The sequence below is a fragment of the Thermobia domestica genome, chromosome 10, assembly GCF_964235325.1.
Source record: "Thermobia domestica chromosome 10, izTheDome1.hap1.1, whole genome shotgun sequence".
NCBI lineage: Eukaryota > Metazoa > Arthropoda > Insecta > Zygentoma > Lepismatidae > Thermobia > Thermobia domestica.
Window position 1 is genome coordinate 29369402 of NC_137463.1, and position 14652 is coordinate 29384053.

Here is a 14652-nt window from a genome sequence, read left to right on the forward strand (position 1 = left end):
TGTGGGCGAAACATGTGACTGCGGCACAAATTCACATTAGCTGGTACAAGTTTACGGAGTGACTGTAATGTCTCGTCAGCCTGTCGCAGAATGATGTCGAAAGTTTGCTGCTGGTAGAGAATGTCATCAACGAGGAGCGCAGTAGCCGATCCATCAACAGATTTGAACACAGCTGGAACATCACCGATTACTCTCTCTACAGCCGGGACCTCGCTTCTCTTCAGATAAGGAGATGAAACACTTCGTGACAACGTGGCTGAACCTGCAAGGACAGGATTTTTACCAGGAATGAATCTTCAAACTCATCCCACGATGCGACAAGATCCTCAATCGATATGAAGACTATGTCGAAAAATAACCTAATGTATGTACTATCTCTTGGTTGTATAGAATATATTCACGTTTCACTGCAGGCTTTGTAACCTTACTTCCTGATCATTCCTCGTAAATTGGTATGCCTAAGTGTAAGAGCTCATGAGTTTAAGTTTCGAGAAAATAGAGAAAAATTAATTTCTTTCTCAACCTAAAAACAGATGCTGCACAAGAACAGCCACTTACTAACATGCAAATGTTACTGAATCCATTAAGCTCTTCGTTGTGAGATTAGCACGATGACAATACACAGGACAGTTAATGAGATATCGCCTAAAATTACGATTAATTCTTAAATTTTACTTTCTATTTAACTTAAATATTGTCTAAACAAACACAAGACAAATATCAGCCGATATACGTCAAGCTGAACAAAACAATATGCTTGAAGATAAACTCTCATGCGCAGTTTTCGGCAAATTCGAAAAACGAACTTCTGTGGCTCTAAAAAGCATGTAGTTTTCGTTGCCAATAATTGACAGCTTTCATTTTGCTGAAAGAAATTGTTATTTACGTACCTACTATATATGTAACAAGTCGCCTTGCTAACTGACTTATTGTATTTATTGTTGGTTACCTCTTCCTAACTGTGACACACACGCACAAACTAGTTGTAATTACCAATATAATCGAAGCATATTAGCAGTACACAAACTTTTCTATTGGTATAATTTTAATTTTAATATTTGGTATTTTTTTCTTTAAAAAAAAAGTCTTTTAATGCAGAAACACTGTGTAAGATTTTATTGTCCTAAATATAAAACTTCTTCTACACAGATTCATAATAAAAATTCTCTCTACAAATTTATTATCTATGTCAGGGCGCAAAATTTGCGATGGCGACTATAAATTTAGAGCTGGCAACCAGTGTTCAGGAGGAATGGTTTGTGCCTAAACGCACAGGGCTGCGCAGTTTCTGTTTCGCACGAAAATAATTGTCACTGAGTGAAAGAAAACACGGAATGTGAAGTCAAACTAAAGGCCGTGGTGGTGGGGTGGGGGGGAACCTCTCATAATTTGTATGTGAAAGATACTGGTGATCACATGGCGAATGCGTCTGACAAATTTTGCACCATGATCTACATACAAAATTACGTAATTATTTTTCTCAAGCTTTTATATAGATACCCTCAACCTCCCACCTTTTATACAGATTCCCTCTCTATGTATTAAGACCAAGGTTCTTCGCTTTATTGTAATATGCCTCAAACACATTTCTTCCAATTTATAAGGTAGCTCAACGGGTTAATCTTCTGCTGATGGCGGCTCCGGATTAGACACACATGAAATTGTTTTCAACGTTATTATTATTTGTTATTATTTTAAATAGCTTACCTACAGGGCTTGAAAAATCTCGCTTGCAAGTACTCGCCAGCCCAAAAACCTACTACCCAGACAGTTTTGCAGTCACAGTCTTTATACAAATGTACAAAACTCATTTTGCGGCACAGTAAACATATCAATACATTTTTTATTTTCATTATTGGCACGCCTCTTACAAATTAAAAAAGTGACATGTGCTATTTATTCTTCAATTCACGTTTTTGATTGGACTTTACTCGCCAAATGTTCAGAAGAAGAAAAAAAAAGTACTCGCTACTGGCGAGTGGATTTTTCAAGCCATGCTTATCTAGAATAACTTTTTCCATTTCCACCGTAAACCCTTAACTGTTCTGTGCTCTTCACTAGATACACATGTGTACGTATTCTATTAATGCGCAAAATTAGCACCCTCCAAATCTTGCGAACTACTTCTCTTTAGAAATAACGAAAAACCAATGAATCCTTACTTTTTCATGTTTCCAATCTGTACTATAAACACCATCCTACTACAACATTATGTAAATAAACTTTTAGAGGCGCGACTGGGGCCGGAGCCCCATATCAAATACATGTGCCTGGGACATCAACAATTACAAAACGCACACGAGAATACTTCTTTCCTGTACTAGGCTGCAACACATGAGGATAATTATACTTATGAAATATGAACTTGTCTTAAAAGGAAATGCACTCTTACTGCCTTAGAAAGTGTTTCTTAAGGAACTAGTTGCATTAATGGTGCAGATAGACTTTAGGAGAGATGAGTATTATAACCGCCACCAGGTTATAGAAGTATCTTTTGTGGACGCTATTTATATTTCGTAAAGACAGTAATTATTTTTTTCATTTATACTATATTCTGAGACGCCAATAACTTCTTAACTCGGCGGGAACTGCTTCTTTCCCACGCAATTGAACAAAGAAGTCTTTATCATCTATTCATATATATATATTTATATATATATATATTTAAAACGTTGCTTTGTGATGAGAACATTTCAGAGCAACGAAGCTTCTCAGTGTTTCTCCCTAACTTATTAACAGGGTTGGCAAAAACCATGTTTTTTATTGAAAATAAAACAAAAAAATCCGACTTTTTTGGTTTAAATAATTTGCTCGATATATTTATATCAAATATGGACAGAAATAAGTTTGTTTCGCATTGGTGTTATTATATATCAACCGGGTTGTGCTGGAAGAGGTCACATAAGCTTAAAACGGAATTCAAACTACTTCTCGGCTTACATCCGAGAGAAATTGTCTTCCATTTGAAATCGAAACCAGAACTAATTAGCCACAAATGCGATACATTTGCCGACTCACTCACGAAGACTCCTGATAAATATACGTTGTACTGATCTTTATATATTTGTTAATATAATTGTGAAGAGTCATTTCAGAAGGACAAAAAAATAAACAGTTGCACAAATGAAACCATTATACAGAATTACATATGAACAATTTCAAAATACTGCAGAGTACAGAAGAACTAATGTAGTCCAAATTAGTTCACTACGATTTTTACAGTCCAAGTTAAAGAAATACGACGACTTAATTTGCATATCAGTAAGAAAAGTGAATAAAGATATGAATTATTTCAGTCCACTTTGGTTCTGACCCATTTATATATAAATAGATACCAAAGGTACTTCAATATATCCCTCTCGTTGGGTTTGTATGATCTCCCCCCCCCCCACCCCCCCAAAAAAAGTGCGGCACTTCGATGTAGTTTATCAATAGTAAACATTATTAAAACGAAACAATATTTAGAATTTTTCTTTGATTGCAATTGCATAACAATAACTATAAAAAAAAAAAAAAACACAAAAGAAACATTCATAAACTAATAAGAAGAACAAAAGTTGCTTTTGTAGAATAATCTCTGAGTACTGAAAGGAGAATTTAGGCCTGAATATAATACGAATAATATACGGAAGTGAATCGTGATAACCCACTAATGTGTGTTCATCAAGATTTTACACACTTACACTTTTACGAACATTTTTCGATTTTTGGTTTAAACCAGTTTTTTTTTTTTTTTTTTTTCAAAAAACCAGCTGGTTTAAACCTGCCAACCCTGCTTATTAGTATACAAAAACTATGTCCTATGGTCATTTGGAACTGAGTTAAGTGAATTCTCCAATCATTTATGGAAATACTGCGATCTAGAGCACATCAGGTGCAGAAACGACTGAATGGAACGAGCCACATCGCTTTGGCAGCTCGTTATCTAAATGTTCCCACAGTCAAGTTATCGCAATGTCTTGTGCGTCGTGGCAAATGGACTAACATTAACGTTAACTCTTTTTTATATTCTATTTACATTTCCATACAGGTGATTTAAGCTGAGTGCTTTTGAGAATGAACTGCCACCAGGGTTGGCAAAAACCATGGTTTTTATTAAAAAAACCAAATAAACCGGTTTTTTTGGTTTAAACCAGGTTTTTATGGTTTAAATAATTTGCTCTATATATTCGTATCATATATGGACAGAAATAAGTTTGTTTCGCCTTGATGTTATTATGCAACAACCGGGTTATGCTGGAAGGGGTCACATAAGCTTAAGGCGGAATAAAAACAGCTCGCTTCTCGAGTTACGTCCGAGAGAAATTGTACTCCATTTGAACTCGGAACCAGGACTAATTGGCTACAAATGCGATACGTCTGCCGACTCACTCACGAAGGAATCCTGATAAAAAAAAAAAAAAAAAATACGATGTACTGATCTTTACATGCTTCTTAATATAACTGTCAAGAGTCATTTCAGAAGGACAAAAAGATACAGTTGCACAAGTAAAACCATTACACAGAATTACATATGAACAATTTCAAAGTACTACGGAGTACAGAAGAACTAATTTAGTTCAAGTTAGTTAACAACGACTTTTATTGGTCCAAATTAAAGAAACACACCGACTTAATCTGCATATCAATAGAAAAATGAATAAAGATACGAATTATTTGAGTCCACTTCAGGGTTTGCCCAAGTGGGCCCAGCCCGAAAAAACCCGCCGGGTTTTTTCGGGTTGGACCCACCTGAAAAAACCCACCTTAAAACCCACCTGGGTTTTTGAGCTTTTTGTTAATATATTATTGCTATAACTAACTTGATCACATTGAAAGTGATTTTTATCAAATTTTGGACTTACCTCGGGCGAATTAAATGCTTTCACGTTAAGGTATACAACAACATTCTACATAAGACCTTTATAAAGTTCTGAATGCACTGAATAAATGAAAAAACTTACCTTAGCTTCAGATAATTATATAACAAATTAATGTATTGATTATGCTTATAGCCTATTTGAAAACAATGCAATTTTATATTTTAGAAAACACTTTCCGTAAATTGTGTGCTCACAGACTCGGCTATGCCGAGGGACGTTATTCCTCATAGGGGAGACCGGGGAACATTGTCACAATTTTCACGTTTTATTTTCTTGTGATGTTCGTGTAAGGCCGAAAATTATAATTTTTAGTATACACATACTTTGTTATCTTGTGCATAGCATATATTTCTCTGTCCAATGTAACACGCTCTGAACTGGACTTATGAACTATGTTTTATGATCAATACAGTTGTGACAATGTACCCCATATGCGGGGTAAGTTGTCACAATATATGGGGCAAATTGTCACATGTTATTCTTGTGGCACTTTCCAGAAATTGGTAGATATTATTAATGCAACTATTACTAATGCAAAAAGACTGTAAATGTTACCAGCATTAAATACTTAGCGTCTGAAAGAGAATCAAAACATAATTAAATGAAAGGGGAAACTATATTAGTTAAATAGGAAAGAAAGTAGGAGGACCTGTAGCTTATATTTTCTCAACCTAAAAGATTTATTGTTACATCAAGCTTTGTAGAAAAACCAAAACCGCCATGCAAACAGAACTAACTCATAGCTAAGGAATCAAAACTATAAACTGAAAGGTCATAACAAAATGACGAAATTATCATATCATAGCATACATCTCCAATAGGCCAACACAAAATTAGCCAATTGCATTTAAGTTGTTTCTGATTGTAGTTTATGAACTGCAAAGAATTTCTCTGATAGGACTACTGTATAGCTCGAAGAGGAGTAAATATTATTACGAAGTTTAGTTGCGTTTTATTAGTACGCACAGCAAACTAATTTGAAAATGTTTATCCTTTTGCTTCTACAAAGTACCATACCTGGAGGTCACCGTCAGAGTCACAGTTAATACACACGTAAAACAAGTTCTGCTTCCCTCTGTTTTCGTAGGCCGATTCCGTACATCGAATGCACTGAATCCACTTATCGCTACATGTACTCGCACTGTATGGATCGCCATAAACTAAACAAATATATCGTCGTCCTCTGAGGAAAAATCGTAATCTTCTTTGGACCTACGTTGACATTGTTTATAGGTGCAAAACTATTTGCTTGGGGAATTCTTATAGCAAGATCACCATGTCTTTTCAGAAATACCGGATACCAGTCTGGGCCAGCAATGGCCTTTTCATTCCAGGACTCTGGGCATTTCAATCCTAGCGCTTTTGCATAGTTGTAAGCCAAATCGCGAACCTCTTTTGTAGTGAGTTCAAATTATATGTGTGAAGCTTGTTTTGGTATGATACTAGTAATTCTTCCTAGTATTACGAAGAGTAACCTAATATAAATGAGCATTGGCCGAATTGTAGTTCGCCATCTGTAACAACGTGCACAAAATCTTGCCAATGTTCTGTAGTGGATATGAAATTCTTTAGCAGCTTTAGGCCTACGTATTGATATGGGGTTATTTCTTTTCATAGCTCTTGCTACAACCAGTAGATCTTCCATTGGTGGTGCTTTCCTCTCTGTCTTTCTTTTGTATATTCTCACTGTCTGCGAAACAGAGATAACCCTATCGTTTGTATTATACAGAACACACAGTGGGGCACATTGTCACAGTGACAACATGCCCCACGCGTCACCATTACTCTTTTTACAAAATATCTATACCAAACGACAAGATTAGGTGCATTCAAAGTAGCACATTATGAAGCTCTATTTGTAACCTACATAACACACACAAAAATATTTGTTTCTACCGCTTTCACGAACACACAAAACAGCAATTTCAGGACTCGTAAAATTTACATTCCGGCACTGAAACCGAAGTTCAACTGACGCAGCACCGTTGTTGCCGCGTATCTCCAATCGAGTAGTTAGTAGTGACATCTAGTAAGTAAACAAGAAAGCAGCACCGGCGCGCTAATTTTTTCGCTTTTTTCAGAATTGCTACTGTGGCAACATGCCCCTTGTGACAATGTGCCCCGGTCTCCCCTACGTTTGACGAGTTTAAATCCATATGTGCCGGTACTACCAGTAAATATGTAGTGCATTAGTAAAACTATTAGTATTATTTCTTACCTTTGATGGTAGCACAAGTATTCTTCAGTAAAATTTAGTTTTCCAACAATAACAGTTTAGTTCAGTTATTTGTTGGTACTCTTCAAATAAGCGTTCTTTAGAATCAACACCAACAATAGCGTAAAAATTCTTGTCAAATTTAAGAAGCTTAATGCTCAGAGTTCCGAAAGCTACGTAACACTTACTACTTCAAGTGCTGAATTCAAACTTCCGTACTAGTGGAAGTTTCGATATACAGTAAAGCAAGCTGCATTTTCGAGGGGGAAAAAAAGTCGCGAAAGAAATGCTCGGGAAATTCCCGCAATTGAACGCACAAAGCATCGGAACTGAATACTTCAACAATAAAACTATTTTATTTTACGCTGGAAGATAAAATATAAATTATATCTTTGTGAATTGTTTTAAATTAATTTTCTGGAAAGAAACGTCTTGCAACAAATGCTCGGGAATTTCACCTAATTGAACGCACAAAATATCGAAAGTGACCTTCAAATAAAACCATTTATTTTACGCTGTTAAATTAATATATTTGGTGTTCATATTTGGCAAACGTCAGTGAGGCTTCTGGGATGATTCGATCTTCATTTGTTCGATCGTCTGCCTGTACCACACATACTACAAGGTACCACCGTCGATGTTTTAAGTTTAAATTTTCAGGGTACAAGCACGAGACACACTAAATTTCCTGTACAGATTTTGGCGGCATACCAACCTACAATTTCAAAATGGCTTTAAAAAAATATAGCAGGTATCCACGCTACAAAGTGCAATTTTCGCTCTTTTAAGTTGAAATTTTTAGAATATAAGCACGAGACACTCTAAATTAGCTCTATATATTTTGGCGGCGATCTAACGTAAAATTTCAAAATGGCGGCCAATTTTTCAAAACAGCAGTGAATAGAAAATTGTTGCAAGTTGTGACAATGATAATCTTGAAGTATAAATCACATTTTACCACTTTTACCCCAAAGATATTGAAATATTTCGAAAAAACCCAATTAAACCCGAAAAAACCCGATTAAACCCGAAAATACCCGAAAAAACCCACATGGGCCCAGGTGGGTTGGGCTTTTTCAAAAAAACCCGGATTTTTTCAAACCCTGGTCCACTTTGGCTCAGACTCATTTATACATAAATAGATACCAAAGATACTTATTTCACTAAATGCCTCTCGTGGGGTCTGTATGACCCCCCCACACACACACACACAAAAAGTACGGCATTTTCGATGTATTTCATCAATAGTAAACATTGAAACGAAACAATATTTAGAATTTTTCTTCGATTGCAATTACATAACAATAATAACAACTACAAAAAATCACAAAATAAACATTTATAAACTTATATAAAAAAGTTGCTTTTGTAGTATAATCTTTTTGAGTAATGAATGGGGAATTTAGGTCTGAATATAATACGAATAATATACGGGAGTGAAACGTGATAACCCACAAATGTGTGTTCATCAAGATTTTACAAACACTTACACTCTTACGAACATTTTTTTGTTTTTTGGTTTAAACCAGTTGGTTTTTTTGAAAAAACCAGCTGGTTTAAACCTTGGTTTAAACCAGCCAACCCTGACTGCCACCATTGATTCTTCGATCAATGCAGCTCGTATCTCGAACCCCTGAGTTCGAGGAGTGTTACTCCATGTTTTGAGGAAGCAACCACGCACGTCGCGTCGAGCATCAAGTATAATGTTGTGCTAAGGGGTATACGTTATTAGCCACCAGTCAATGACTTAATCGTGGCTAGCCCCAATCAGTAAGTATCAGGTTCACATCCTTGTGCGTATAAGTTATAAACGCACCATCCAATATTATCATTCCAATTTGGAGTACCTACTTTACCGAGGATAAATGTCGACATTTGAGGATTGTTTGGAGCAGCAACTATATTACTTTGTGGGATTATCCCGGCGACTTTTCCCCAGTGCTAATCCCCCAAGTGCATTAGTGGTGTGAGAAAAGTATATCTAGTGGAATCATTATCTTAATCTTCAATCCTAATATATGAAGTGACAAAGGGCTAAAGTATAATGAGAAAGTAAAGTGTGATTTTATTAAAGGAAATAATTATACATATGCAGTGTTGAGTGTTGTGCTTATTTTTCTAATCCGTTATTTTTTTTATTTAAATAGTATTTTAATAAATAAGCATAGTGTCGTTTAATCCAGTGTGTTTTTGTTGTATGTATGAATAGTGTTTGTGTGCGTTGTGGTCTGAGTGACCGTCTGATCGTCCGTGAGGTTTTCGAGACGAGACATCCGAACCTCTCAGTGCCTAATACCCATCTCATTATTGAGACCAGCAGGCAATTTAAAGATAATTTTGTAAGTCCTTCAACGCCTTGTCCAGGTAAATCCAGGTATCTGAGACATACTCACTGACAGGACCACACAGGACAGACCCCGGAAAACAGTTATATAAATAAATGGTATCCGAATAGCGACCCGATACCAGGTGATTATAGAAAATGCCGCCCGAACAGAGACAACAAATCGATTATAGTATACTACTTGTATGCATATGTGAAATAAAACCTGAAGTGCATAAAACACGAATTAAAGACGCATATCACCTTGTGCTAGGTGGATAACTATCTATGTTTTCTAACAGACAGGGCAGAAGTGCAGCAAGGGGAACAGAGCAGAAGCGAAAGGGTGCGTTCGTAGGGAGCAGACGCGTAGCGACGGTCAGTATAAGCATAAATGAGAACAATGGAAAATCAATTTATATGGCATAGAACACATGTCCTGTGTGTAGTACAGCTTTGCCACAATACTACGTTCACTTTGTATACTGGCTTTAGATAGCCCTTCACTTCATATCTTTCTCACTAAGTACTACGTGGTAAAGAGCACACTATCCATTTCGTATTTCTTCTTGATCATACATGTAAGATGAAAGATTTCGACATCTTGATTACTTCCTCAATGTTATTGTGAAATCAAACAACATATTTCTTGCGTGTATTTTGCAAGTTTATGCTTCCATAAAATGAGATAGTATTCAAAATGTTGCCTCATTTCACCACATTTGGTTCAGACGCAAATAATCTAACTCTTATCAGGAATGGCATTTAGTATCTCCCCCAACCCCTTCGCTAGCTGCCCCTAGCTAAGCTATATTTTGTAAAGTAAAGCACTGTAAATCTTACATGTACAAGATTGGGGGAGATATTAAATATCAGCCCTTATCAGTTTTCGGGGAGTATGTTTAGTACAAGGGGTCCAGAAGCACGTAAAAAACACAAAATTTACAGGAGAAATGAATGATGCGAGTACCTAGACGTAACATAACGTAACCAAATCTAACCTAACCTAACAAATTAACCTGAACTAACGTAAACTTACCTAATATTATAGAAATAAGCGAAATTCTATCATTTTTTTGGAAAATTATGCGGAACCCTACACTAATTTAACATAAACTAACCTAACCTACTCTAAACTAACCGAATGTGAACAGAAATTAACAAAATTGTAACATTTTTTAGAGAAAAGAGCTGGACCTCTTCTGATAAACATAGGCCGTTTTCGGCAAGGTTTCAGAACACAGATCCCTCTTCCCATTTAGTGTAATAAAGACAGAAAACAACGTGCCCTGCGGGGCTCTAACCTGCCTTCACTTGCTAATACTAGCTTGGCAATACTATATGAATTAAATAGTAAACTTTGGTACAGGAAGGAAGCAATAATTACACTTTTTGCCAAAAGCTAGACGGACGACCAACTTCGGAATAATGCCTATGGTATAGGTTCCTATGAATGTTCTGCGCAAAGTACACTCTTACCATCAGGCAAATGCAATGGAGTTTATGCCGTTCCTACACTTTTGATTGATGTAACAGATTATAACCACATATTTTAGCGCCCTAAGTCATCTAGAATCATGAGCCGTGTACATACGTTTAGGTTCGGCTTTCATCTATTCAATGGATTCCCAATGGGTACCGGTAACTATTTTAAAACTGAATCCGAATTTCTGCTTACACTGAAATTTCCGCAGTGTTAACAAAAAATAAGCAGAACTTTCGACAAATTTTATTCGTAGCATATGGTGTAAACTACAGTTTTAGACAACTAATGACCCAGACCCCGAAATTTTACGACGATAACACATGGTAATTTTAAAGTTCCTTACCGTCATCTTCTGTGTCCAGTTTAAGCTGCTTTTTCTCAAAACTAACTCCCGATTGGTCCACTGATGCTTTTGCTAATTGTTCAGTTAAAATGTCAAGATCTGAAGAACTCATGTTGCTCCTAAATATGAAAATTCACAAATCCTAAACACTTATAAACAACTCACTAGCATGACACTCGCGTAACGATTCTTCGCGCTCGTTACATCATCAGTTCAGTGGTACCAGCTGATACACATAATTGCCAGGTCACTTCCAAAATATTACATACCGCTCCAAACAAATATACATCGGCAGCTCTTTTCCGCAACCGTTTGTGTCAACACAACGCAATAAAGCGCTGTCATATCTTATGGGCAGCCGCGTAATAACATTTCGAATATAGGAGGGGGCAAGTCTTTTTGATGCGCCCCTCTCTCAACAGCACCCCCCATCACAGCGCGTAATTTCCACTAATCTTTACAGTATTACTGTTATGTATTTTGTTTCGTGTATGTGGGAAAATAATTGTAATTTTATGAAAACAGTTATACATTTGAAAAATTAAAATATTAGAGTTACTTGAAGTAAAGACAGCTTCTTCACCCACCCAATCTATTCATTCAACACAAGAGTAGTACATTAGTAAAACTAGTAGAGCTCATTTGATTTGCGACGAGATTCGTATGAAGTACAGTTTACTATTAATTAATCACTAAATAGTACGACATGATTGCTCCGTATACGTTCGGCACTAAAGCCACATTCTCACTCTACAGAACTCAGAGGCTGAAGACATATCACAACGACAAAATTTTTTTCTAAAGTGATCAACAAACTCTCACAATACACCTACACTCACACTTTTCAATTTTACTTTCACACAACATTAATCTTCAAATGTTTCAGTACATAGATTGAACTGCACTTTGTATTTATATACCGGACTAGAGATGCAAAATAAGGGGGCCGCGGTGGCTCAGTGGTAAAGCGTTCACCTCTGGTGCTTGGGGTCCCGGGTTCGATCCCAGCCCCCGCTAAGTGAACTTTGTGGGTTTTCTCGGGATTCTCCCGTTTCCTCCTACTTTCTTCATTCCGCCATTTCATCCATTTTTCATCTTCACCGTCTCCTTTAGCCTAACCGGCACAAATGTAGGATGTAAAAAAAAACTCAAAGATGTAAAATAGCCAGATCTTTGAGACGTGCTTTATTTTCATTTAAAAAAAACGGCTTTAGGAAAGAAAACGGTAATTTTCATTCTTTTGACACAACTAGGATCTCAGAAGTCCCACGTTAGTTGCCTAACCATATCAAGTTCTTGAAATTTATACATCTTGAAATGTGTTGTTTGTGTTGCTTAAAGTCAAACTGGCAGACAAGAAAAACATATCACTGCCGTTCCAGAAACACTATAGTTTCAGATACTCTTCAACACCTAATATTAGAACCGCTTCATAATTTTATTCATATTTCAGAAGAAAATGTTTCATTAATAGCAGCAGCATAATATGATTTAGTTTAAGGAACTGGAGCAACAAAGCTTAGTGCGGTGGCTCTTACCTTTTATTTTCTTCAAAATACAATATTTTTTTTTAAAAAAATGTTAGACCTTAATGTGAAAAGAAAGCTGGAACACACTGTTGTTTCTTCGCTAAATATGAAATATTAAAAGAAACAAAAATCCCAAGCCAAAGAAGCATGGAAAAGATGTTTGTTTCAAAAAAAAAAAAAAAAAAAAAAAAAATCGAGACCTTATTAAACCACTATTCAGAACAGTTATTATTCCCACCACTAACTTTTCACTAGAACTTTTTTTTTTTTTTTTTTTTTTTTGTCGTAAACATTATTCTAAAAACTGTACAAACAATTCGTTTGAACTAGAAAACCCTATACATTAACCGTTTTGAAATTTCCACTTTTTAAGGTAAATTTTAGACTTTCAGTCAAGCAGCTATTGCGTCGAGACTATTTATCGTAGAATCATGGTTCATATCCCGTTTTATTCGGAATGAAACAGTGTTTCCCTAATTTGTAAATTTCCTTAATTTGTACCTAAGGCTATAAAATTCCTGTCCAAATTGGGAAAAAAGGACTTTTTTTAAAAAAAAAAAGTCCCCATTTCCTGCGAATTTCTTCCTTCCGGTACACAACATGGGCATGCAAATGTTACAAAAAAAAAAAAAAAAAAAAAAACAGAAAGAAACGTTCCATTCCTTCCTTCCTTCATGGAAACATTCCTTCATTCCAAAGAAAACGAGATATGAACCATGATACTGGGGTAAATAGTCTTGGTGCTAAAAAATATTCCTAATATCTACTATTGTTACTCAACAAAATCTAGTGTCAAGACTCTTTATCGTAGGATCATAGTTCATAACTCTTTATATTTGTAATGAAGGAATGTTTCAAACTGTATCATTCAAATTTCCCCATTATGTACCAGAAGTGAAAAAATCCCGCTCAAATGGGGAAAAAGATATTTTTGTCAGGAAAAAATAACCTTTTTGAGAATTTCTTCCCCCAGATACATGCTAGCGCCACGGCAGTGGTACAGTTCGAAACGTTACTTCATTACAAACAAAATGACGTACGAACCATAATCCTACAATGAACACTCTTGACGCTACAGCTTATTGAATAACAATACATTAGTAACTATTACTCAAAAATGGGAAGGGAAATTTAGTAAATCAGCTCTAGCACCAAGACTATTTATTGTAGGATTATGGTTTGTACTTTTTTGTTTGTAATGAACCAGTGTTTTAAATCCTATCACTTGCATGTCCCTATCATGTACCTGATGGGAGAAAACCCCACCCAAAATGTATAAAGAAAAGCGGGAAATTCGAATTTTCAAAAATTAACTTTCTCGGAATCTTATCTCCTCAGGTACATGACAGCGCAATGGTAGTGGTACATAATGGTACATAAATACCATAAGTGTCTTGTGGTATTTAGGCCATGCACGACATTTACAGAATATTAGATATCCCGATGACTCATTGCTAAGTACGAGCTCCTCCGTGGCTAAGCGGTTAGCGTATGCGCCTTTGGCGCGGGAGACCCGGGTTCGATTCCCGGCGGGAGCTCATGTGGTTCGGATTCCACGTTAATCAGTAGGTCCACGTCTCATATAGCCTAGCTGCTGAACGGGACGCTAAACGCAAAATCAACTCAAGTCATTGCTAAGTACCACATTAGATGCTGCAAACCGAAATGATGAAAATAATGAACAGATAATTGATGAATTATTTTAACACCGTTCAGCATTAAGATATCTGTGGTGGGTTTTGGTAAAGGGCAAGGGTGCAGAATAATTCTACATGGTGGGTGAAGTATCAAGGAATGTTGCGTACTTAAACAGCGATCTAAAAACACTCTAGTCTACTACGATTTGTGGCTTCGACGTTTTTATCCACCATATTGGATCTGAAATCTTGAATTC

General features: G+C 36.2%; 1 protein-coding gene across 1 annotated transcript in view; it reads right to left on the reverse strand.

Moving 5' to 3' along the window:
* Window positions 1-11445, reverse strand: part of RanGAP (Ran GTPase activating protein) — a 58420-nt gene extending 46975 nt beyond the window's left edge. Inside the window, exon 1 of the mRNA XM_081727919.1 lies at window positions 11230-11445. Within this exon, the coding sequence (XP_081584045.1) occupies window positions 11230-11341 (112 nt within the window). The 5' untranslated portion in view covers window positions 11342-11445. The remainder of the gene's footprint in view (window positions 1-11229) is intronic.
* Window positions 11446-14652: the final 3207 nt, after the last annotated feature.